This window comes from Chanodichthys erythropterus, chromosome 6 (genome assembly GCF_024489055.1).
Source record: "Chanodichthys erythropterus isolate Z2021 chromosome 6, ASM2448905v1, whole genome shotgun sequence".
In the NCBI taxonomy this organism is placed as follows: domain Eukaryota; kingdom Metazoa; phylum Chordata; class Actinopteri; order Cypriniformes; family Xenocyprididae; genus Chanodichthys; species Chanodichthys erythropterus.
Window position 1 is genome coordinate 16,479,996 of NC_090226.1, and position 27,811 is coordinate 16,507,806.

A 27,811-nucleotide genomic window follows, 5' to 3' on the forward strand; every position below is an offset into this window, starting at 1 on the left:
TACTGGACTATGCGACCTATCCGTGCGCGCTCTCACATATACAAGATACTGAGGAGGTCGTATATCACTACATTTTCTCTGGACCAACCTGAAAGGTATTGAAAAGAAGACTATTTAGAGCGGTGTCACACGGCTCGGACCACACACATACCGGAGTGAAGCGACATCGTTTCGCTTTTACTTTGTCCTCGAGGATGGCAGCTCAGGATTTCAATTTTTTACTCGCGACGGATTCTTATAAGGTAAGAATCACCTGGCTTGGGTCGTTCGACAACAGAAACACAAAGGCGCATGACAGTGCTTTCCCGATTCTGACAGTAGCCCTTTGTGCTGTAGCCGTTATATTTATGTGCGGTAAAAACCAACTTTGACCTTGTGAATCGATGAAGTTTAAATGAAACCATGGTTCAGAATAGCCTACGGATGTGGCAAAATCGCAATTATTGTGTTTTCTTCTTGTTTTGCTGAAGGGTATTGGTGTTAGTTCAGGTTCGTTTTAAATGCCCCACTCATTGAACGCTGAACGCAGGGGGCGGGGCTTATGCGGAATGACCTCGTGCAGCTTTAGCTTCGCCAAAGGCCACAGCGGGTGACGTCACGTCACGCAGCTATCTAAGAATCGAAACTCAAAAAAAAAAAAAAAAAACATTATGTAAAAAATATAAACACGCTATTTTGCTTGATATGTATTATTATGTGGTACTGTATTGGCAATTTACCCAAATATTAACAAACTGGTTTGTTATATTAAAAGTAGCCTATTAAATCATGCTATTTGATATCAAATATTGTAGTTGTATCGTTTGTATTATGAAATTATGTTTTACATAAGTCCTAATCTGGACCTTCCACACAGACTTACAGAGGGATAAAGTGAAATTAAACTGGTCATGGGGCTATTTACAACAGCCATGCAAAAAGTTGATATAAAAACACACACAGCACTTTCTTTTATAGATGATAACTATAATTCATCGCCAACTTTCAGTAGATCCTTAAACTCAAAAGGAAATTTTGATCACATATATTTCAAGTGGGATTAAATGGGTTAATGCACATCTTTACCATGTGATTGGATTAGTTGTGTAGATTATATGGTAACACTTTACATTAGGTTTTATTGGTTAACATGAACTAACAATGAACAATACTTCTATTACAGCATTTATTATGGTAATCATTTACTAATACATTTTTAAGATCAAAAGTTGTTAACATTAGTTAATGCACTATGTACTAACATGAACATTTTTATTAACTAACATTATCAAAGGTTAATAAATGCTGTAAGAATATATTGCTAATTATTAGTTTATTTTAGTTAATGCATTAACTAATGTTAACTAATAAGACCTTATTGTAAAGTGTTACCGATTATATTTAAGGTTATGTTGGAAAGTACTGTTTAGGAAAAAAATAAATTTATAAATGTTATATTAAATAATGCAGAAAGCATCTTGGGAGGTGACGGGTATTATTAAATGTCCTAAGCCAATTTTAATGGTCTTCACAGCAGAATTTCACCTCTTCAATTTTCTATCTTGGCCAATGCTGAATGGCTAAGGCTGTGTAATAATAATCTTTGTGCTTCGCATTAGTCTTTGACCTCTCACCTAACAGCCAGTCGCAAATCCCATCTGGATTCATGTTGAAATCTCACCCAACAATGTATTAATAGCATGTAAATTTGTTTTTTTATTTTACAGTAGCATAATTAATTGTCGAATGAGAGTTTGATACCAGCCTGTGTGCAATGCACTGTTGTTACGCCACACACTCAACATTCCTCAAGTGGCACAATCCATTCTTACTACATCTAAACTTGGTTAGCCAGTCAGGTTTGGGCTGAAGTTCAGGTCCACTAAGAGTTTCACTAAAAAGCTAAGCAGATTTCCTCTGAAGTGGAACACCCAGCATTCATAAAATATTTCACATCCACATTCAATAAGCATATTGTACAATGCGACTTACTTTTACACATTTTACCAATGTCTATTGCAAAGGTTTTGCCAATAAGTCGGCATAGAATTTGCAAAAATCAGCAGATTCCGTCTTGACCTGCTGATGTGCACAAAGATTGTCTCTTTATTCCTCGCAAATCACGTGGAAAGGCTTGATCTGATGAATTGGTAACTTTGGCCAACTAAACTAATGGAACATCACATGGATCTTTATTTGTTACTTCAGTAGCAGATAGAAATATAACTTGTTTTGCTTTGAATGAGACAGGACACAAAACTAGGCCTTCCATTATGGGGATCAAGAAAGTAGCCACATGTTTTTATGCGTGTTATGCCTAGGCCTGTCGCAATAATCAATATATTGACTTATCGCAAAATTTATGTACATGACCTCAATCATTTTTGGTGACGCAATATATCGCCCATTATGTCAAAGCCACTATGCATTGTTCCGGTTCAAATATAAATGTCACTTAAAATAGTGCCACTAAAATGTTTTAGCAGCAGATATGGCCTGTTGAGGCATCTGTGCCTTTGTTCATATGGACATCTGACTGCTTAGTACTAAGGTTTGTTTTTTTCAGCAATAGTGTGCACCCTTACTTTACAGAGAAAAGAAGGACAGGGAAAAATCTGTAAATGGAAATTCTCCATAAGTGCCTTTTGTCCACTTGCAAGTGTGCTTTTTTCTACTTGTTACTTTGTATTTTTTTTTTTTTTTTTAATGTTTATTTACTATTCATTCAGTTTTTTTTTAATTATTATTTAGGATATTTAATTTCTATGGTCTAAATTTAAGACTTAAAAGGTTATTGTCATTTGAAATTATGTAGGCCTTATTATGCTGTTATATTATAATTATATATTCAGTGGCATAAAATGGTCTTAAAATGACAATAATATAGTTTATCGTAATTATTTCTGGGACAATATATTGCACAACAAAAAGTAGTTATCGTCACAGCCAGGCCTAGTTATGCCGCAGGGCACTGAAGGCCAGACGCTTTTAAATATTAAATTTGCATCCAGGATATAATAGCAGGTTTTTGCTATAAATTAAGACACTGTTTCAACCCACCCCAGCTGTAGCTTGACAGTATCAGTGTACAGTAAACAAGACATTGATGAAATGCAGAGAGAGATTCATGCGCACAGCTTGAAGTTAACAGATTCACAAGACTGTGGAAGTGATGCAGGTGTGCGTTTCAGATGTAATAGGCCTATAGTTTTCAATCTAATAGTGAATCATACTGTTCAAAGGTTTGGGGTAAATTTTTGTTTTAAAGAAAATACTTTTATTCAGCAAGGGGTCATTAAATTATTAAAAACTGACAGTTTATAATGTTATAAAAGATTTCTGTTTCGAATAAACTTTGAACTTTATTCATCAAAGAATCCTGAAATAAATGTATCACAGGTTCCACAAAATATTAAACTGTTTTCAACACTGGTAATAATAAGATATTTTTCTTGAGCAGCAAATCAGCATTTTAGAATGATTTCTGAAGGATCATGTGACACTGAAGACTGGAGTAATGATGCTTGAAAATTCATCTTTGATTCCAACAATTCCATCATTGGAATAAATTACATTTTAAAATATATTTAAAAATAAAACATTTATTTTAAATTGAATAATATTCCACAATATTCCTGTTTTACTGTGTTTTTAATTAAATAAGTGCATCCTTGATGAGCATAAGAGACTTCTTTCAAAAACATTTAAAAAAATCTTACCAACCCCAAGCTTTTGAACGGTAGTGAATAATTAATCGGTGAATTTGTGAGTGTGTAAACAATTGTAATACTCAAAGCTCCTCTCTTTTTTTTTTCAGATTACCCACTACAAGCAATACCCACCCAATGTCAGTAAGGTGTACTCCTATTTCGAGTGTCGGCGCAAAAAGGGGGCGCAGTTCAGTGAGGTGGTGTTTTTTGGCCTCCAGTATCTCCTGAAGAAATACCTAGCAGGTAATTTAATCATTGTGTAACTCCTGCAGTGATCGCACAATTTTGTTGGCTCACTTGGACATACTGTTTGTTTTTGCGTTTGTTCATGTACTGGCACGGACAAAGTGTTTTCTCACGTAATGTCACTCACCTGATTGTGTAATGGAAAACTTGTCCCCAAACCGCTAATATATAGCTCACATTCAAGGACAGTTATAAAGGACAATCATGCAAGCTGCAAGAGTTTATAAATGTATGATTAAAAGGGATAACGTAGCCCAAAATGAAAATTGCAAACCATGCATTCACCCTCATGTCATTACAAAACTGAACTGTTTTGTGTGGAACACAAAAGAAGATATTTCGAAGAATCTTTAAGCTATTTTTGTCCATACAATGAAAGCAAAGACATTTTTTAAATATCTTCAATGTTCAACAGAAGAAATAAGGTCATACAGGTTTGGAATGACATAAGGGTGAGAAAATTCTGTCATCATCCCTTTGTGGTTTAAAGTGCCCTGATTATGCAATTTTAAAGGTTCCTTATTTTGTTTTGGAGGTCTCCTACAATAGGTTTACATCAAGCGGCAACCTCCCCCAGTCTCTCATGAAGCCAATACGGAAGTGACTTAAACTGCGATTCATTGACTGGCCGCTAGGGACAGGCTCCAAAAGAGAGCAGAATCTCATTGAGTTCCATGTTAAATTGGCCAAGTTTACTGCAGAAAAAAACATGTTTACAAGTTGGTTCAAATTTTGGTTTTGATCTATACTGCTAATTTTGCCCTTCATGACAACTGTAAGGGGGGTGAATTTTTTTCTAACTCATTCTTTTAAATTATATTAAGCCTTTAAGTTCTGCATAATTAAGGGCGTGGTCACGTCACTTGAGTGACAGGTAGATGCTGCTGTTGTCTGTGAGCCGTCACTTTACCTCAGCTAATTCCAACCGCTGAATTTGGCATCTCAGCCGTATTTGTGCTCGATTATTTTATACAATTATAAAATATGGCTTGCTGCATAATATTCGAGACTGATGCGTGTCTGTGTAGATGTGCATGCATGCGGAAGAAACGGAACACACGTTGTTGGATCGTGGCATTGGCTGAAAGTTTTGTGAGATTTACTACAATGACAATACCAGGAGGATATACAACTCTGACAGCACTGCTTGGATATTATAACTAAAACTGCTGCACTATTTTGAAAAAATATACTTTGGACACGTGCTCATTTGTTTGTTAGATACAATCGTATACAGTTTTACAACATAAACGCTGCTCAGATTGCATCCTTTCTTGAAGAACGATGACAGAGGAAGAAATGTTATGCAAACAATGGATAATATATCAATATTTCATGGACAAAAAGTACTGTTTTTTGTTTTGCAATGGACATTTATATTTTACCCAAGTGCCACAGATTGGATTCATCTCGCGATCTCTATTAGAAAGGTATGAAGTCCCATTTTGATTTTCAATATTGTTATTTGCACACCCAACACAAATGACTGGTGTTGGAGCATCTATATCTTAAAAAAAACACCGTAGATTGACAGTAAACCTTTAGAACTTTCTGATGATAAAACTTATCTTCATTAATAATTTAGATAGTATCTAGATAGATAGCTCCTTTGCTTGCTAACATGGTCACTTCAAGCTAGACGGGCGTGGTTTCAGCAACCAGTCACATCAGCTCAAACCACCTCCCCGCCTCTTTGCCCATTTTCAGTTATCCGGGAGTGACGTGCAGTGACGCGCAGCTAAGATGGCCGCGGCCTCATTTACGCGTCAAAACTGCTGTTCAGAAATCTATGGGTGACGTCACGGACGCTACGTCCATATTTTTTTACAGTCTATGGTTTACATGCATCCAAAGTTTAAAAAAAAAAAAAAAAAAAACTTTAATTTTCTCATGATATAAATATACTTTAGTGTTGTTAAAAATATCAATATTTCAATATGTACCGATATCGATATTTGACTTGACATTTGATATTCAACAGTGCTTTGATCTGCCTGCATTGATACTATTCTTTAAGAGCTGTTGTGCAGCCAAAATAATGTACCAGTTATCAATGTAAAGCTGCTTTGACAAGCGCTATATAAATAAAGGTGACTTGACTTGATACTGAAATATCTGAAACTGTTCCAGTACTCCTTTTCTGCAGTATCGATACACCGATACCAGCTGTGCATTCTCTTCTCTCCGACAGCGAATTGACATACACCCGCCTCCTCTCACTCACTTGTCTCATTCCTATTGGTTGAATAGTGCTTGTACTACTCATGATTTTAGTCATTCCTGTAGGTTTCGCGCTCACACCACAATGATCTACATAAGTGGTGCTCTCAAAAAGCCACCTCTCGAACAGCTTGCGAGTACCAAATTGACTTCTTTTTCTTTTTTTGTTCTTAAACGCTCAAATGTACACAAATTGTCAAAATGCCCGTCTTGTCGTGTATTCAGATTAATACATTCAGTTTAATTAGTTGAGAGAACATGCATGTTGTGTAACAGTATGTTTGATCTGTGCATAAGCTCTTAAAGTGACAGCAGCCTAATATTCCTGCTGCTGTCTGTCATGTTAATCAAAGGACAAAAGATAGAGAAAATGACTCGCTGCTCCTGACTGAATAACTTTCGCAACTTTAATTGTAAGTATTAATCAGTGTAATTTTTACAATGAAAACTATTCAGTGTTATTTTACATTTGATTGCTTTTATTTCTGTAGTATTTCTTACCTGAATATTAATGCTAGAACCACCTGAAAAGCCATGTTTATTTAATTCGTCTCTTTATTCTATTGTATTTATTTGTGCTATTGTTTGTTTATTAGTTCTTATTTTACTACTGACTATTTACTTGTCTTTTTTTTTGTAAATGTAGTTTGAAATGATTCAAATAAAACCTCCCTGTGCTGTGTGTGAAAACTATTACAACAAAATTACCAAAATTATCAAAAAAATATGAGATGATAGCAAATTATCTGCATGGCGGTATATATGGCAGTTTTCACCGTGGTATCGAAAATGGTATCGCATATCGATATTTTTCAAGGTATCGTATCAAAGTTGGAAATTCCAGTATCGTGACAACACTAATATACATTGCACATCATCTGATTTCATTAAGAGTCTGAAAGCGGTTCAAAGATTTAGTCTTGTGATTGGTCTACCGCTTACAGCACGTGTCGAAACGAAACTTATTACCTTATCTGCATTTTTATTACCTTATCGGAATCAAAGCTTATTGCCATATCTGCATTTCAGCTCTGGAAGCTTGCTCAGCACTTGTTACACAGTGATTTGAACAGTAACAACAGCGTTGTTTTTTTTACGGATCAATTCCTGCTCGAGTCTGCCTTTTGAAATCCATGTAAAGGGAATTTACAGTGCTGAAAACAGCATCTTCTCGACATGTCAACAACATGAACAAACCAAACTCTTCCAGGCCTCAGCTACAACTACAGGGCGGGTCAAACCATAAGCTGACATTGTGCAAATTCGTTACATAAGTATGTAACAGGAAGTGAGACTGGAATTGCTGACGACTTGTGTCGGCAGCTCAGTATCGATTCTTTCTTTTAGGAGACTTTTATCTTTAAAACTTTGCCGACCTTTTACATACACAAACAGCTCTATTACACAATGCATGAAAGGTAATATTCAAAAAAGCATAATAGGGGCACTTTATTTTTTGCCATTTTGATGCTTTTACCCATTTCTAGCCCTGTTAGAGTAAGTAAAAATAAGTAGATTACATTGTCATCAAACAAACATTACAGTTACATAAGGCTAATTCCCCTTAAGCCTCCCATTTCAGTATTTCAAGCCAGAAAGTGTTGATTTTGTGGTGTGGGTTTCAAACTACAACCATGAACAGAATGTGTGAACAGCAGTGTTTTATTTTGTTTGTCCCCACTGATTTAAATTTTTATCAGGGCACACTATTTGTATTCACTGTTTGTACAATGAATATTTCATTTATTCTGGGATTGCACTTATTGCATTTGCCTTGCAAGAAGTCATGGCCGTTGTAAACTTTGCAATTAACTGCATAGAAAGTGCCACTTGATAGTGATAGTGTTTATATATTGAAAATCTTATGCTTTATATAAAGATGCAAAACAGTTCTGTTTTTCATGTGTGCTCATCTTAGAATCTCTGAACTCATGTATTTGTCTAAATATCTTGCAGGTCAAGTTATCACAGAGGAAAAGATTCAGCAGGCGAAAGTCTTTTATCAGATGCACTTTAAACAGTCAGTGTTCGATGAAGAGGGATGGAGAAAAGTTTTAGAGGTACAAACAGAAGTTCATATCAAAGTCGAAGTTTCTTTTTAGATATTTCACCATTACATGACTTTAAAGTCTGCTTACTTTGTTCCGGAGATGAATGCACTCGAAGATAACGACCACCTGCCTTCTTCCTGTTCCTAATTGTGTTGTCAGAAATATGATGGCCGCCTTCCAATCCGTATCAAAGCAGTTCCCGAGGGGAAGATCATTCCCAGAGGGAACGTTCTTTTCACCGTGGAGAACACGGATCCAGATTTCTTCTGGCTTACCAATTATATTGAGGTATTACTTGCATTCTTTCAACTTTATTTCTTTTAAAAACATTTTTATATTGGGTAGCCAATACAGATAGTGCAAAGGGGTATATTAAGTATTTTCAGTCACTATCTATCTATCTATCTATCTATCTATCTATCTATCTATCTATCTATCTATCTATCTATCTATCTATCTATCTATCTATCTATCTATCTATCTATCTATCTATCTATCTATCTATCTATCTATCTATCTATCTATCTATATATATGTATACATATATGTGTTATATATATTTTCAGCAAGTATTCATTTAAATTAATCAATAGTGACAGTACAGACTTGTACATAAAAATTATGTATTTCAAATAAATGCTGTTCTTTTGAATTTTTTATTCACCAAAGAATCATGAAAAGCTTTATCAAAAATATTAAGCAGCAAATTTTTTTTCAACATTGATAATGATGAGAAATGTATTTTTCGAAGGATCATGTGACACTTAAGACTGAATTAATAACTACTGAAAATTCAGTTTTAACATCACATAAATAAATTACATTTTAAATGTATATTATAATATTAAACAGTCATTTTAAACTGCAATAATATGTCACAATAATACTTTTTTTACTGTATTTTTCATCTAATAAATGCAGCCTTGTTGAGCATAAGAGACTTTTTTTCCAAAAACATCTTACTCTCTCTCAAAAAAAAACTTTTTATTGGTAGTGTAATCTAAGGGCAAAGACCAAACATTTAAAAACCATTGAAAGACATTGTGAGAAGAGGATGCTACTCAAAGGGTCATTCCAAACTAAAGGGAGTGACTGATTCCCTTAACAAAGGGTGCTATCTTAAGGTTGTTGGTAAAGGATCCCCTCAAGGAAGTACCTTTATGATCACGTGATGCTTACATATTTTCATGTTTGTAGTTTTGAGGCACTACACAAGTTAAAATAAGTTTGAATTAAAGACACAAAGAGGCCATATTTGACACAAAAGATTGTTTTGCTACAACAATCTTAACTGCAACACAAAGCCCCCATGAATGTCTCACTGTCAGCATAGTCCATAATCCTGATGGTGTGGCACTTTACATCATATTGAATGATTCTGCCATACTGTTGTTCAGGATGACAGCAGGCTTTGATTTCCAGCATGCTCCTAGCCGCAAAATATCCGAGGGAGTTTTGGACAGGCTGGTGGGGTCAGTGAGGACATGAGGTCGTTAGATGCTGACCTGGCCTGCAGCCCTGCAGACTCGCGCAACAGCTGTTTCTATTGTCATTATGTAGACACACATATTTCTTGCTACCAGGTCTGAAGATGCGTGCCTATAATCCATGATTATTTTAAACAAACATATAAAGTTTGGATATTTACATTTATTCGTGCATTTGACATACGCTTTTATCCAAACAGTTTATCCATACATTTCATTGTTTCATGCATTCCCTGGGAATCAAACCCATGACTTCGGCATTGAAAGCTCTAGGGCTGCTCGATTATGGCAAAAGTCATAATCACGACTATGTTGGTCAATATTGAAATCACGATTATTTAACTCGATTATTGGTGGGTGATATAATCAAAGTCTTATTTCATAAAATTCACAATTATCAATACTTGGCAAAATCTAATACTAGGTTGACGAATATAAGTAAAAGGTCCTCAAAAAAGTTACAGAAGGCAAATAAACAGTCAGCAATACAATAATAACAAAGAAACAAATTACAAACAAAACAGACAAATGAACACAACAGAACAAAAATGCAAATGAAATAAACAGTGCTAACTTTTTCAGGGAGATGTTCTAACAGTGGTATTTATTTAAGTAATTGCCTATCAAATGTAAAATAACACTGCTGTATACTGTAAATATAGACTGATCCTTATTGCAACTACAAAAGTTATTAATTCAAGAGCAGTGAGTGATTTTATCTTTGTATTTTGATTAAAATTAAAGACAGTCTGCAGCAGGTTTATTAGGCTGCTGTCAATTTAAGAGATGCACGGATCCAATATACTGTTAAACATGGGTTTCCTTTCTCAACAGTTTACATTCACTTAAGACATAACTGACTGTGTTCACGAGGATACTCTTGTTTAACTTGTTTTCATAATTGTTGGAAGCCAAAATCAAAATCGAAAAATCAATTACAATTAATCGCACAGCCAAGCAACATACTCTGCTGTTTAAGGTACAGGAACACTAGTGGTGGGTCCGTACTACATTTACTACATTACACATCCGTGTAGGTACTACATTTGAATTTACTTTGCAACCGTTAAAAAAAGTATGTTCTATATATGTATTAATATGGGTAGTATGAATGAAATTCAGACATACTACATCCACTATGTTGTTACTGTCACATGACCTACTAGCATCAATTGTGTCGCTTCACTGCCAAAATCCTGTCCCGTGGCTTCATGGAATAACAAAATGTCTATCAAATGCACATTTCACAATCTTGAGGGAATTAGTAGATCATCAGGGTAGTTTTCGCCTACTGTTTTTCGAAAGCTATGTATTTGGACATACTACTCTGTTGGCGTACGTTTTTTTGCATTCTATACAGTAGGCAAGTATTCGATTTTGGACACAGCATATGTGATACAGTATTTTTCATTATGGTGCTTGATGGTTCCATCACAATGAGATACAAAGTTCCTTTCCAGATTCTTTGCTCTCTCTGCTCCCTTCAAGAAATAGTTGAAGACACAACTCTTCCACAAGCAATTCACTTAAACTGCCTGCAGTCACAATAAAAGACATTTCTCGGTTACATTTTATTTTTATATATATATATGTAACTTTGCAACTGCATGTCAGTTAACTCTCATTAATTTGCAACTACATGTCAAATAACTCTCATTACAGTTAGTAGACTGTTAGGTAGGGCTGGGCAATTTAATACGGCATTTAATAGACAGAGCCGTAGATCACTGATAAGCCACGCAATATCGCGTTCAATATCGACGGCGATTCATATCGATATTGAACGCGATATTGCGTGGCTTATCGGTGATCTACGGCTCTGTCTATTAAATGCCGCTTCATTTGAATGCAGGTGATGGTGATTTAGCAGTAATCAGGGAACCGGCTTTACTGACAAAATGCGCGTGACAAAAGCATTCGATATATCGCCCAGCCCTACTGTTAGGTTAGGGTTAGTTGTTAGGGTTTGGGTTAGTAGAGTAAGTTGAAATGCAGTTGCAAAGTTACTTTTACTCAGTATAATGTATAATGATAATAGTAATATGTATAACAGTATAATGATAATCCTGTTCCCCATGTACATACTATGTACTTATTATAGTAATTGGGTAATAACTACATACTAACCCTGAACCTGCCCTAAACCTATCCTTAACCCATATAGTTACGTTATATTACCCAGTACTTTCTTAGGTAAGTACATTGTAAGTGAACGTAAGTGCACGTACTGTAAAATAAAGTGCAACTATAATGTCTTTTGGGGGACCACCAGAATAAAGTGTTAGCAGATATTAAGCAGACACAGTCTACTAATACTTTAATGGCTGGTAGTTGAGATGTAGTAGCAAAGTTAATTATAGTTAGTAGAATGTCTAAAGGAATAAAGGACTATGGAAATTTTACCAATCTGCACTTTTACTTAACATGCTCTTGAATCTTGACGTCGCAATATTACTGTCCTTCAGTGATGTCCCTCATTTGTAAGTCGCTTTAGATTAAACTGTCTTTTAAAGGGTTAGTTCACACGAAAATGAAAATTATTTCATTTATTACTCACCCTCATGTTGTTCTACACCCGTAAGACCTTCATTCATCTTCGGAACATAAATTAAGATATTTTTTATGAAATCCGATGGCTCAGTGAGGCCTCTATTGCCAGCAACGTCACTGAACCTCTCAAAATCCAGAAAGGTCCAAAGACATATTTAAAACAGTTAATGTGAATTCAGTGGTTCTACCTTAATACTATAAAGCGACAAGAATACTTTTTGTGCGGCAAAAAAACAAAATAACGACTTTTCAACAATATCTAGTGACAGGCGATTTCAAAACACCGCTTCAAAGCTTTACGAATCTTTTGTTTTTGGTTCGGATCGCGTAAACGAAGCCTTGTTTACCGAAATCACATGACTTTGGTGCTCCGAACCACTCATTCGAAACAAATAATTCGTAAAGCTTCAAAGGAGTGTTTTGAAATTGTCCACCACTAGATATTGTTGAAAAGTCGTTATTTTGTTTTTTTGGCACACAAAAAGTATTCATCACTGGACCTTCGGATTTCATCAAAAATATCTTAATTTGTGTTCCGAAGATGAACGGGTGTAGACGACATGAGGGTGAGTAATTAATGACATTATTTTTATTTTTGGGTGAACTAACTCTTTAAGTGAATGTACAGTAGATGTCCTTGAGTAAGGCACTTCATCCCAGGTTGCTCCAGGTGGACTGTCCCTGTAATAAACTGTAAGTTGCTCTGGATAAAAGATCTTAATAAAATGTTTTACTTTTATTAAAGATGTCATGAATGGTTTAAGTCAAACCTGATTGTTACGTCCTGTTAGGCTGAGTACAGTTTATGTAATGATGTGAAGACCAGAGAAAACATGTTAGATCCAAATACAGAATTTTCTGTCTTTGTCCGTTCCTGACATGCATGTCCTTAAGGGGCCACAGATCATTGAGTCGTGAGTCAAATGGTCATGATGGTATCAGGGCCATAAAAAATTGTGAGTGCAATTACGAGGCATCTTCTCTGACGCACATGTGATTGTGTGTACACTCTGTCCCTACAGACGATGCTGGTCCAAATGTGGTACCCCATCACCGTGGCAACAATCTCCAGGGAGTTCAAAAAGATTCTGGCCAAGCACCTGAAGGCCACGTCAGGGAGCCTGGAGGGTCTGGATCTCAAGCTGCATGACTTCGGCTACAGAGGGGTGTCCTCACAAGAGGTACGATGGGCGTGAATCAATAATTCCATTTCCAGTTAGCTGAAATAAAATAAAACATGATTATTGGATGAAAAACTTGGAAACATTTTACATTTAAGGTTACGTTTGTTAACATTAGTTAAAGGGTTAGTTCACCCAAAAATTAAAATAATGTCATTTATTACTCACCCTCATGTCTTTCTACACCCGTAAGACCTTCGTTTATCTTTGGAACACAAATTAAGATATTTTGATGAAATCCGATGGCTCAGTGAGGCCTGCATTCACAGCAATGGTACTTCCTCTCTCAAGATCCACAAAGGTACTAAAAACATGTTTTAAATCAGTTCATGTGAGTTCAGTGGTTCCACTTTAATATTATAAAGCGACGAAAATATTTTTTGTACGCCTAAAAAACAAAATAATGATTTTTAAACTATATCTATTTCGAATCCCTGATTCGATTCGTAAAGCTCTGAAGCTTCATGAAGCAGTGTTATGAAATAGATAATGTTAAAAAGACTTTATTATGTTTTTTTGGTGCACAAAAAATATTCTTTTCGCTTTATAATATTAAAGTTGAACCACTGAACTCACATGAACTGATTTAAACCTGTTTTTAGTAACTTTATGGATCTTGAGAGAGGAAGTACCATTGCTGTGAATGCAGGCCTCACTGAGCCATCGGATTTCATCAAAATATCTTAAAAATACTGCTAAAAAATGAAAATGTGAAATGTTAACTTGGCAGCTAACTGAAACTAATGTTTAGTTTGAAGTACTAAAATTTCTAAATTAGTTAAATCTAATGACAAAAGCTCATAGCAAAATTACTAAAATGTAAATTAAAATTAAAACTGAAATTATAAAAATATAAGCTATAATTAAAAATAATAGTAAATAATTATATATAAAAATATAATATAATTTGTATTGTTTTGTTTTTGCATGATTGTGATGCCATGATAGTAATAATGTATGTGCAAATCTTTGTTTTCATAATCAAACTGTTTTTGTTGTGTTGTGTGATTGATACTTCCAAAAACACAATTTTTTATGTTTTATGTCTAGAAGTGACTATATAGAAAACTAGAAAATAACTATTACCGATTTCATGACATTATTTTGCCCTCAAGGTCTCATTTCTGTAGCCATTCACAGAGCACTCTGAAGAAGACTCCTCCAAGGCACTGAAATATCTTTATAGTCAAACAGGAAGTGCTTCTGGCGTTAAAATCTCTGTCTTTATTCTTTTTTTTTTTTTAGCACTGAAATCAAAGCTCAAGCCAAATGTGGTCTTTCTCTTTTTAGTGTTTTTTAAGAAAGCCCGCTTTTCTGGGGCAAATGAAATCAGACATTACTCGGTGAAAGCAGAAAATCGATTCATTATGAGACAAGACCATTCCATTTAATCAAAAAGAGATCAGACCTGACCTTTCGATACGCACACGATGCAGACCGCTCTCGAATTCTGTGGATTTCAAGGGTAGGAGCCCTGATTGTTGGCTGTGTTTGAGTGAGGTTGTCACGCTGATGGGTTTTGGGTCATCGGGTGGTGCTGTTTGAAGAGTTGTGTGAGTAAAGATGACTGTTTGGCTCTTGAATCGGTCTGTCTGTTGTGTAAAGGTCAACTCTGCCAGGTTTCATCTATATCACACAGTGGCAGGTTCAGGTGTTGGGTGACTAGTGATAAGCAGTGAGTCCGTTACTGACTGGCTGGGCGTGCTGAGTGTGGGAGACCTTTGTGTGTGTCTGTGTATGAAAGTGAAACCACTGGATTCTGATGAGGTGTGACATAACCCCTCTGTGGTGCCCTTTTGAGACCAGTACGCCATGATCTAAAACTGGAGATGGTGACGCAGCCTTCATAGATCACCTCAGCAGCCTGACCGATTAGAAAAGGTGCATTTTCTATTAAAATCGGAAATGGGATTAAAGGTTTGGGTCATATCACAGGCTGTATTTTTTACAATTTATCTTATTAATTAACTTAAACCAATTCTTTATTCAAGGTACAAATAAAATGATACTCAGGGGCATCACTATACCTTTCTAGACTCAACTTAAGAACAGTCAAACTTGTTCATGAAACTGGCTCTTAATATTCAATGACATACAATTGCCATTTAACTTTGTTACAAAATAATAATGGTTTCTCAGAGAATTGAACTTGCAACCTTCGTAAGCGGATAGCAAAAATAATACCACTGTAGACCTTTTATTTGATGATCTTTTTTTATTTATTTACTTTTATAATTTAATTCATTTTTTAACTTTGTTTAACATAATCAAGGCTTCTCAGAGAATTGAACTTGCAACCTTCATAACCCAATAGCAACAATAATACCACTGTACTGGAGACGTTTTATTTGATGATTTTATTTATTTATTTATTTATTTTTATGATTTAATTCATTTTTTTTTAACTTTGTTAAAAATAATCAAGGCTTCTCAGAGATTTGAACTTGCAACCTTTGTAACCCCATAGCAATTATAATAACACCACTGTACTGGGAAGTTTTTATTTTATTTTATTTATTATATTTTATGGTTTAAATTTGTTTAACTTTGTTAAAAAAAAAAAAAAGGATTCTGAGAATCAAAGATTTGAACTTGCAACCTTTGTAACCCCATAGCAATTATAATACCACTGTACTGAAAAGATTTGATTTGGATTTAATTTTTATTATTTAGTTTTTAATTTTATCATTTAATTTTAAATTTTTAACTTTGCTAAAAAATAATCAAGGTTTCACAGAGATTTGAACTTGCATACGGAAGAGGATTAGGGCCAAGCAATAATAAAAAGATAAAACCATCTCGAGATTAAAGTTGTTAAATTTCGAGAAAAAAGTCTAAATAAAATGTTGAGAATAAACTCGTTAAATTACAAGAAAACAAATTGTTAAATTACGAGAAAAAAGTTGAGATAAAATGTTGAGAATAAACTCATTAAACTCAAAAAAAATTTTTTTTAAATTACGAGTTTTTTCTCGAAATTTAACAACATTAATCTCGAGATGGTTTTATCTTTTTATTATTGCTTGGCCCTAATCCTCTTCTGTACTTGCAACCTTTGTAACCCCATAGCAATTATAATACCACTGTACTGAAAAGATTTGATTTGATTTAATTTTTTTTTTATTATTTATTTTTTAATTTTATGATTTAATTTAAAATTAACTTTGCTAAAAATAATCAAGGTTTCTCAGAGATTTGAACTTGCAGCCTTTGTAACATCTCCGTTACTATTGTAACCCTCGTTCCCTGAAGGAGAGAACGGAAATCTTACAAAGGTTGCAAGTTCAAATTTCTGAGATCCCAATTCGTCAGTTCAGTTCTGACGTAACGTCAAACGTGACTGACTCAAAGGGAACCCCAGCAAATTTAATCGCACTGTATTTTTATTTTATGGTTTAATATACTTTTTTTGAACTTGAAAAACAATCAAGGTTTCTCAGAATTAGAGATTTGATCTTGCAACCTTTGTAACCCCATAGCAAATACTATATCACTGTACTGAAAATGTTTTATTTGATTTGATTACAATTTTTTTTTATTTTATGATTTAATTTAACTTTTTAACTTTTTTTTTTTTTAATCAAAGTTTTACAGAGATTATTTAATTGAATTTATTATTATTTTTATTTTATTCTCTCCCTACCAAACCTTGTCATTTATGTTGAGTCACACTAGTAATAATCAGTAGTGTCTTATAGAATTTCAGGTGTTGTTGGGTAACATGACTATCTAATGAAAAAAAAAAAAAAAAAAACGGACATCTGGTCATCCTAATCATGGGTCATGTTATATCTGGCTTTATGGCATATTTCTCGGCCAGCTGTCAGTGTAATATTGCTATTGTGTGTTTAAGCCTGTTTAATCACTGGCGATTATATGAAATATGATGTTTCCATGTCATGCTCATGGGTGCAAGGCATTGTAGAGAAACTAAGTGCAAAAACTATTTTAAGAAAGATAGAAGGAACAGGATGAATTAGAAGGGAAAGAACATCAGTGTGGGATCTGAGAAAGCCTAAAGCGTTTCTCCCTCAGCAGCTGAAAAAAGACTGAACCATGCTGTGTAAAACTATCGAGTCTTCATCAGGGACAGTGGGATATTGATAGTGTATTTTCTAGGTTGCAGCTGACTGGATTAATGACGGCTTCAAGAGGAGATTAATGATGCCAAGCAGAGTTTAATGCCTCTGATACTCAGGGTTCCTGCTTGCTCTCCATCACTCTTTTCTGATCAGGGGACAGGCAGTGATAGATTTTAATGCTTTTAAGGAAGCAATTCACCCACAGTGATAGTTTTGTCATCATTTACTCACCCTCAAATCCTTCTAAACCCATATGACTTCCTATATATATATATATATATATAAATTACATGAAAAATTGTATAACGGTGATATATATTGTGATTCATCATTGATCTATCATATTATGCGGCGCTCTGCCCCTCTAATGCATTGCCAAATACATGACAAGATCCATAGGTCCTTGCTACAATCAGAGCTGCAGACTAAAGCCTTGCTGCGAATCAAATTTCCCTGGGTTAATATCAAGTCCAGATTTAATCATTTCTTAAATAAAAAAAAAAAAAAAAATGAAATAGACTCCTCAAATTCCCATATAAATATACACCATGTAGTATAGCAAGAAATATTGATGCTCTCCTCAGGGAGCTAAAAACATTTTGCTTGAGATCTGTTCACTTTTCAGAGCAACAACCTACTCTTGACTATCACTAAAGGGCAAATCCCCCCTGATTACTGTGACCCTGCGATGAATGAACTGAGACACAGTCAATAACCTGAGCGTTAAATCAGGGGAATATAGAAAATGTCTTCACACAATTGACTTCAAAGGTCAATGTCTCTCATATGATTTGCTTCTTAAAAGCCACTGTCTATAATTCTGTTACAAAAGCAGGATCGAAATAATGTGAATTGGCTGGTGTTGTCACAACATTGATATTTTGGATTTCCCTGGAGACATAAGTACATAAATATACAATAAAGACTTCGGGGACTATGGGTTTGTTATCAAATGTGTTCAGCGACTTATTTCTGTTGTGTTCTTTACTGAACTAGTCGGCAGCACTTGGTGGAGCTGCACATCTGGTGAATTTCTGCAGCACAGACACAGTGGCGGGTCTGCTGATGGCACAGCAATACTATGGATGTCCTATGGCCGGGTTCTCCATTCCTGCTGCGGAGCACAGGTAATGCACATTATGTACTTACTGGACAATTATTTTGGGTTACACTTTATTTCAAGGTGACGTAGTTACTTAATCAAATAAGTACTGAGTAATATTAATTAACTACATGTACTTACGAGTTACAGTTTGGGTTAGTTTACTTGTAATTATGCATAATTTACTGTTATATATAGTGTTACCTTATTTTGTTAAGGAATGTAAGAGAACTCTTATTATAGTCCAAACTCAAAAAACTTTCTTTCATCCCTGATAAACACAGAAATATTTTAAAAAATGTACTGGTTGCTTTTTTTTGACCATGCTGTTACAATGAATGTGGACTGGAGCTTTCAAAACTTCAAAGAATGAGAGAAACTCCATATAGAAGTTATGCATTATGTTAGGGCTGGGCTGTTATATCGCATGCGATTGTCACACGCATTTCGTCAGTAAAGCCGGTTCCCTGATTACCGCTAAATCGCCATCACCTGCTTTCAAATGGAGCGGCATTTAATAGACAGAGCCGTAGTTCACTGACAAGCTATGCAATTTCGCGTTCATATCGCAGATGAATCGCCTTCGATAATGAACGCGATATTGCGTAGCTTGTCAGTGATCTACGGCTCTGTCTATTAAATGCCGCTCCATTTGAAAGCAGGTGATGGCGATTTAGCGGTAATCAGGGAACCGGCTTTACTGACGAAATGCGTGTGACAATCGCATGCGATATATCGCCCAGCCCTACATGATGTTACTTTCCCGCCAGAACATGTACCTTCAGCCGGACTGAACGGCAAAATATCCTTCAACATGACTGGGTTTACTAGGGGAAATTGCGAAAAGGGAGTAAAACAAACAATTGTCTTATTAAATTAAAGGCAGCTGATACTCGACAGTGATCCTTACAACTTAACAAATAACCAATAGTCCATGGATATTGACATGTGGCCAGGAATCGGGTTTCCTGACATTTATATGTACCTGACTTCGAAGCCAGGGAAATATATAAAGCAAAGCCTGTGAATGCTTTGCCTGCTGGACAACACTATAAATACAACTTATATCATTGTTATAAATCATCATATCGCCCAGTTCTAAAACTTGTTAAAGCACTAAGGCATTATAGACATTATGACTTTCTGCAAATGCTCCCATCCGTCCATCCATTCATCCGATTCATGAACAAATCAATATAATGGTGAACCATTTAAACCGATTCAGTGGGTGCTTCTCAATTTCCCTCCTCGTTTCCTCGCTCCTCCGTCCTCCATCCTATGACCCGGAAAACGATCGAGCTCAGACATCTTGAAGGACATCTCAATTCTCTAATTAAACCACGAGGAGGCGAGGAACGAGGAGTGAGGAGGCTTCCTGAGGAGTCATGAGCGAGGATACACAGGTGCATCCTTTAAGGAAGTCTTTCTCGTCGAGTAACCTGACTCATGCATAAATTCTCCTCCCCCTTCTTATGTCACAATAATTTAAATGTATGCTTTACTTTTACAAATTAAATAAACTTTATATCTCATATATTTCAACTAGGCATCTTGCTTTATTAATATTTATTATGTTTTTTTTAAATAACCAAACTTTAACAACATGTGGGCAGATCCCTCAAGTGTAGCTGATGACGCTTTGAAGTGACGCTAAAGGGAGCGAGGATTTATCATTTCACTTGATTCAATTCCTCCGTCCTCTCGTCTTTTCCTCGCATCCTTCCCTCGCATCCTGGAGGGGTGGAACTAAGACACGAGGAAAGGAAGCAAGGAAAGGAAACGAGGATGCACAAATAAGAATTGAGAAGCACCCAGTGAAAAGATCTGACTCAAAATAATGATTCTTTTCACAAATCTCGTGAACTCTCATGAACCTGCCAAGGGGCTTTAGGGCAGATGTCAAGATTTTCAGTCAATAACAGTTTAGGTTTTGGTTTGTTTATCACACAAAACTATTATGACTTTAGAAGACTTGGGATATAGCAAACAAACTGCAATGGACTACAAGACTTTGATCCCTATTCATTGTGATTGCATGGAAAATTCTAACCAGTCTTCAGAATTGCGTTTCACAGAAGAAAGAAAATGAAATGATTGCAATTTTCATTTTTGGCTGAACTCTCCCTTTAAGACTGACTGGGCAGCAAGTCGGTTAGACAGCTGCCTTCTGTTTTAAACAGCCAACATCTTGAAATTCAAAGCTGACGTTCAACACCTGCATGTTAATTTGCATTTGTTCCGTTGATTCTAATTTGTTCTATTAGTAGCTGCGCATTCATCCATCTCACAGCTGTAGCGTCTTTTGTCTGTGTTGTTGATTGCATTTCCCAGGATAGCTCTCACATTTCAAATCACACGACTTCTTCTGTGACGTCAGTCCAAGTTTAAATTTAAGTTTTTCAACCATCACAACATTACGTTTATCAGTCAACCGAAAGATTCCGTGAATCACTCAGAGATTTTTATAGCTCTGTGGCTAAGGATCATTAGACACAAATGACTCATTTGCTGCAAATGATTCTTTCTAATTCTTGTTTGGTAATGAAAAACCAGTTGCAGCCTTGTGCACCTTCAAACTAAATAAAGCACTTCACTTATTAGTGTTTCAAATCATTTGTCACACTTTGTTTTTCCTGTCTCTGTAGTACCATCATCTCCTGGGGTAGGAGCAGAGAGAAGGACGCATTCGAGTGTCTGCTGGACCAGTTTCCCTCTGGGCCTGTAGCTGTGGTTAGCGACAGTTATGACATTTTTAAGGCTTGTAAGCATATCTGGGGGGACAAGCTGAAAGAGAGAGTGATGGAGAGGAGTGAGGATTCTGCTCTCATTATTCGCCCAGACTCCGGGGACCCTGCTGAGACCCTCATCGAGGTGTGTGTATCATGTACCAAGTGTGTTAGAAGTGGAGGAATGTTCACCACAGACCTTAAGGCAGCTGTTTCAGTGATTGAACTTTATTTTAGTAAAGTAAAGACTCAAATAGCTTTGCTTGAAGCTTTTTCTAGCACTGTGACTGATGGGGCTTTAAATTCTGTTGCTTTGACGCCTGTATGAATGCAATGCCCTAAGATATCAATTTTATTTTCATATACTGTGGCATAGCATTGCTTTCAGATTAGTTTGTTGCTTGAGTTTAAATTGATTAGCTGCATCCTTGAATTCTTACCATTCTATTTTTTTCTCTTCTGTCTCGCTTTTAGGTGATAAAGATTTTGGAGGAGTGTTTTGGATGTTCTCTGAACTCTGTTGGTTACAAGGTTCTCCCATCCTACCTGCGCATTATCCAAGGGGATGGAATTGATCTGAACTCGATTAATGAGGTAAACTATACCTCAGACCAAGGGAGAAAAAAAACATTACCCTACCATTCAAAAGTTTGGAGTCAGTAATATATATATTTTTTAAATACTTTTCTTCAGCAAGGATGCATTAAATTTCTCAAAAGTGACAGTAAAGATAATTTATGAAAATTACAAACGATTTCTTTTTTTTTTAAATAAATGCTATTCTTTTGAACTTTCTATTTATGGAAGATCCTGAAAAAAATGCATTGCGGTTTCCACAAGCATTAAGCAGAACAACTGATTACAACATTGAATCAAATCAGCATATTAAAATGATTTCTGAAGGATCATGTGACAGTGAAGACTGGAATAATGATGCTGAAAATTCAGCTTTGCCATCACAGTAATAAATTACTTTTAAAATAGAAAACGGTTATTGCAAATTGTAAAAATATTTGATAGTATTACTGTATTAAATAAATGCAGTCTTGTGCATCATAAAAAATTATTTCAAAAAGACAGACACCACACTTGAACGGTAGTTTATGTACAAGTGTAATTTACAGTGGTGTCCAAAAGTCTGAAATCTAGAATTTAAAACCAGAATTAATTTAAAACTGGAACTAAAAGTAAACAATGTTTTATAATTTTAATGATTTAACAGAAAAACCTTATAATATAAAATAAATAAGAAATATTTATGATTCTGCACTATTTCTAAGTCTCTAATTAAATAATCAAATTTGTGAAATTGATCATGTGAGCTCCTTCAGACTACAGATGGTCAGATGTTCTTACTTTCATTGAAACACAAGATGCTCTTTTGATCCTTCTCAAATCATACTGAGGAGCATTCAGGTTTTATACAAAAGCAAATTTGCTTAAAGGGTTAGTTCACCCAAAAATGAAAATTCTGTCATTAATTACTCACCCTCATGTCGTTCCACAGCCGTAAGACCTTTGTTCATCTTTGAAACACAAATGAAGATATTTTTGATAAAATCTGATGGCTCAGTGAGGCCTGCATTGCAAGCAAGATAATTAACACATTCAATGTCCAGAAAGCTACTAAAGATGTATTTAAAACAGTTCATGCGACCACAGTGGTTCAACCTTAATGTTATGAAGTGACGAGAATACTTTTTGTGCGGCAAAAAAACAAAATAACGACTTCAACATTTCTAGTAAAGGGTGATTTCTAAACACTGCTTCATGAAGCTTCAAAGCTTTACGAATCTTTTGTTTCGAATCAGTGGTTCGGAGCGTGTATCAAACTGTCAAAGTCACATGATTTCAGTAAACGAGGCTTTTTTACATCATAAGTGTTTTGCAATTTCAGTAGTTCACCACTGGGGGGGGGGTGACTTTGGCAGTTTGAAGTCGTTATTTTGTTTTTTTTTGGCACACAAAAGTATTCTCATCACTTCATAACATTAAGGTTGAACCACTGTAGTCACATGAACTGATTTAAATATGTCTTCAGTAGATTTCTGGGCATCTGAAAGTGTAAATTATCTTGCTGGCAATGGAGGCCTCACTGAGCCATCAGATTTCATCAAAAATATTTTAATTTGTGTTCCGAAGATGAATGAAGGTCTTATGGGTGTGGAACAACATGAGAGTGAGTAATAAATGACAGAATTTAGATTTTTGGGTGAACTAACCCTTTAAAGCAAAAGGACAAATCACATAGTCACTTAAGTTGTAATTCATGTTCAGTTTTCAATTAACACACAAATAGTTATGCAAATTCTTGTGTAAATTAAATGCAAATGAAATTGATGATGAGTAATTAAATGAAATAAGTAATGTATTAAATTTGAGAAATGCAATTTTGCAAACATTTTGGACCTCATTCTAGATGTGCTCATATATAACTAGCAAGTTAGAATATATTAACTATCACATGTGCTGTTGTATATTAAGTGTATGGAATAGTGTGTCCAGGGAAAATGTGATACTGGCCCTGAATGTTTATAAACCATTTCTGACTGTTAGATTATAAACATTAGTACTGATTACACAGTGGTAAATCAGTGATTATTCTCTGATCGGCAATACTGTTTATTTTGGCTAGCGCAGATTCTGGAGAAACTAAGCGATGAGGGTTGGAGTGCTGAAAATGTGTTTTTCGGTTGCGGAAGTGCACTCCTGCAGAAAATCAACAGAGACACGCTTAACTGCGCTTTCAAGTGCAGCTATGTGGAGACCAATGGCAAAGGCGTGAGTTTTTTCATTTTCACTTTTAAATCATCCTGTCACAAAATAAATTTGAGTTTTATTGTTATTTTTTTCTTTTACCATCATGTCATTTGTGTTCTCATAGATGGATGTCTATAAGCAGCCAGTGACGGACCCATCTAAAGGATCCAAGCGTGGCCGTCTCTCTCTGAGGAGAAACTCAGATGGCTGCATTGAGACAGTGGAAAGAGGAGCGGGCAAACCAGAGGAGGTTAGTTTAGCTGTATACACTGTAAAAAGTGGCAACCTCCAATTGTTATCTTAAAGGGATAGTTCACCCAAAAATAAAAATTATCCCATGATTCACTCACCCTCAAGCCATCCTAGGTGTACAGTATATGACTATCTTCTTTCAGACAAACACAATTGGAGATCTATTTTAAAATATTCTGTCTCTTCCAAGCTTTATAATGGGAGTGAACGGGGGGCACGTTTTGAAGCCCAAAAAAGTGCATCCATCCATCATGAAAGATAATCCATACAGCTCCAGGGGGGTTATAAAGGCTTTCTGAAGCAAAGCGATGGGTTTTTGTAAGACAAATATCCATATTTAAAACTTTATTATCTATAATAACTAATACGTACCTACTTTTTTGCAACATCTAGATCTTAACCCATTAATTCCCTGATGTTTCACAAAAATATTTTTCATATGAACATACTGTGCCATTTTTTTGCATTCCTAAACACATGATGATTTAAATATGATTACTTTGGTAAATGGTGGACACAGTTTATGTAGAAAATTGCATTTACTTTTATGAATTTATTTGATCAAAAAATATAATTAAAACACTGTGTAATATTACAATTCAATTTTTATTTTTATTTTTTTCTATTTTTAATTTGATTTATTCCTGTGATGGCAAAGGTGCATTTTCAGCATCATTATTCCAGCCTTCAGTGTCACATGATCCTTCAGAAATCATTCTAATATGCTGATTTGGTGCCCATAAAACATTTAACATTATCAAAACAGTTTCCTCAATATTTTTGTGGAAACCATTATTTTCTTTTATTTATTTATTTATTACTTGCATTTAGAAAGTTCAAAAGAACAGAATATATTTTAAATATATATATATATATATATATATATATATATATATATATATATATATATATATATATATATATATATATATATATATATATATTTCTTTGTAACATAATACATGTCTTTACATGCCTTTTTATAAATTTAACGTGTCCTTGCTGAATTAAAGTAGTAATTTCTTTAAAAATAAAAAAAATATACTTACTGACCCCCAACTTTTTTGAATGGTTGTGTATGTGGAATTATAAATGCAAACATTTATAAGGAAGTTAATGCAGGGGAATATCATGTATGCCGATATTCCCCTAATTTGGTGATCCTTATTAATATGGTCTTCTTTTGTAGGACATGTTGGTGACTGTGTTTGAAAATGGGACCATCCTGCAGGAATACACTCTGGATGAGATCCGTAAAGCTGCTCAGCTTTGGGAGGAAGACGTGAGCCCTTCCCAACACAACAAAGAAGACGGCACTACTCTGGACATCCACCAGAAGCACATAATGAATGGCGTGCACTAATAAACACAGTATGCACACTGTTCTCAACACTGCCGCTCACAGACCAACCACTGATGCACTCGAGTATAGCAGAACACAGTGCTGCCAATACACTATACAATTACATATCACATCTGACTTTTAGACTTTTGAGGCAACCCCTAAATTTTGGATTTGGTTGCCACATATTTTTGTTTTATTAGTTCCTCCTTTATTTTCACCACTCTTTGAGGTGCCAAATGTCTTTGTTGGTGCTTTAGCATGAATATGTTTCAGCAGTATACTGACAGCAGGGTTTACTTACGGTTGATTGTAATGTTGTTAAAGCATCACCTGACAGTACATTGATAAATGAAGGAAACTCCATTTGAGGTGATCTAATGATCGTATCTGGGCTTCTGTACCAGCGCTTCTGCACATGATTCTGGTTTCTGATGTGATGTACACTGAAAATGCAAAAATTAGATTTAAAAATCACTATCTGTTTAACTTTTGAAGGATTTTGGGTGTTCTTTTAATCATTTTTTGTAGATGCCCATATGTCAAGATAGCAATGATGCAGTTTTTACTTTAAAAAAATATATATATTTTAAGCTATTCCCATGTTGTGTTCAACATATAGATACAGACTTGAAGATTACCCACACGTTTTATGTCTTCTTGCTGTTACATAACTCCCTTATAGTTGCTTCCTGACCTATCAGAATAATATTTTTGTTTCGAGATGGACAAATGTCTTCTCTGGAGTTTTATAGGACGGTAAATTGATCCTGATGTTATGATTACTCTTTTAATGGAGTAAATGCTGCATAGAAAAGTTTTCCTGTTAATACTTATAGAGTGATTTATGTGGAGTTGGTTTTAGACTTCCATCTGAGATGCACGGAATACATCATAAGGACACTTCCCAGTGTTCTGTCTCCATACAGCTGCTGATGGTGCCTTAAAAACCACTCTGACCTCAATGCCGGTCCCTCTTAATTGCTTTATCTTTTCATCCCATCACTTTTCACACTTAAAGGGATAGTTCACCCAAAAAATGAAAATTCTGTCATTTACTCACTTTCAAGTTGTTCCAAACCTGTATGAATTTCTTTTTACAGCTGAACACAAAAGAAGATATTTTGAAGAATGTGGGTAAGACAAAAAGTTGATGCTTCACATTGACCCCCCCCATACTATGGAAGTCAATGAGGACCATCAAGTGTTCAGTTAACCACATTCTACAAAATATCTTTTTTTGTGTTCAGCAGAAGAAAGAAGTTCATACAGGTTTGGAACAACTTGAGGGGGAGTAAATGATTTTCATTTCTGCGTGAACTATCCCTTTAATATTGTCCATCACGCTCATCCCTCCCTATGTTCTCATTCTATGTGACTCACATATGAATGATGTTCAGTGATTGTTTTTTTTTTTTTTTTTTGCTGTTGCCTTATGTTTTTTGCTGTCAAGCTTCCGTCACATTTGACATCTATATGCTGGTGCAGAATGAGATGTGCAGTGGGTTTAATTATGAATATTGTGTCATCTAAGTGTTCAATCATGGAAATGACTCATTTCTGATTCATTCCAGACATCTGAAATGAAGCTGTTGACCCTACCTCTTTTTTTTAACTAATAAGACTGTAAATTAATATGAAATGATCATTATACTTAAATAGCATCTATTCTGTTGTGTAAATACACTTTAATGGTAGTTTGAATTATAAATTTTGTCTTGAAGTTTTAGCGTTCCTGTTGCATTTTTTTTTTATTTTACAAAAGTGATATTTTGAATGACAAAAAGACTATAATAAATATAGATTGAACTTCTTTATCTTAACATTTAACATGTTTAATCTTTTCTTTTTAGGGTGTGTTTTTGGCAAAGTAAAGAAAAAAGTAAAGGTTTTATAAATGGAATTTAAAAAAAATGGAAACAGAATATTTACCAAAAGCACTGGAGGTGGTGCCAGTATGTCTGGAGCCTTTCCCAGTTTTTAATTGGATAAAAACAGTGTGCCCTTTTGGACAGGCATCTTCCTTCATAGCTGTCATAGAAGAAAAGGAATGGAATGCCAAAGGAAGGAATGTGACTTCCAGAATAAGTTATGTTAATTGTCTCTGCATGTTGTTTTGAGTT

The 27,811-nt window shown here is 35.1% G+C and overlaps 1 protein-coding gene across 1 annotated transcript; it reads left to right on the forward strand.

The window, feature by feature from the left end:
- On the forward strand, positions 1-27,503 carry nampt2 (nicotinamide phosphoribosyltransferase 2). Its single transcript, XM_067388249.1, has 11 exons — positions 1-242; positions 3,797-3,932; positions 8,112-8,215; positions 8,366-8,494; positions 13,266-13,424; positions 18,503-18,633; positions 21,254-21,479; positions 21,809-21,928; positions 23,975-24,115; positions 24,219-24,344; positions 25,536-27,503. Exons 1-11 carry the CDS (start codon positions 195-197, stop codon positions 25,707-25,709), a joined length of 1,494 nt encoding a protein of 497 aa, XP_067244350.1. The 5' UTR covers positions 1-194; the 3' UTR covers positions 25,710-27,503.
- The last annotated feature ends 308 nt before the right edge of the window (positions 27,504-27,811 follow it).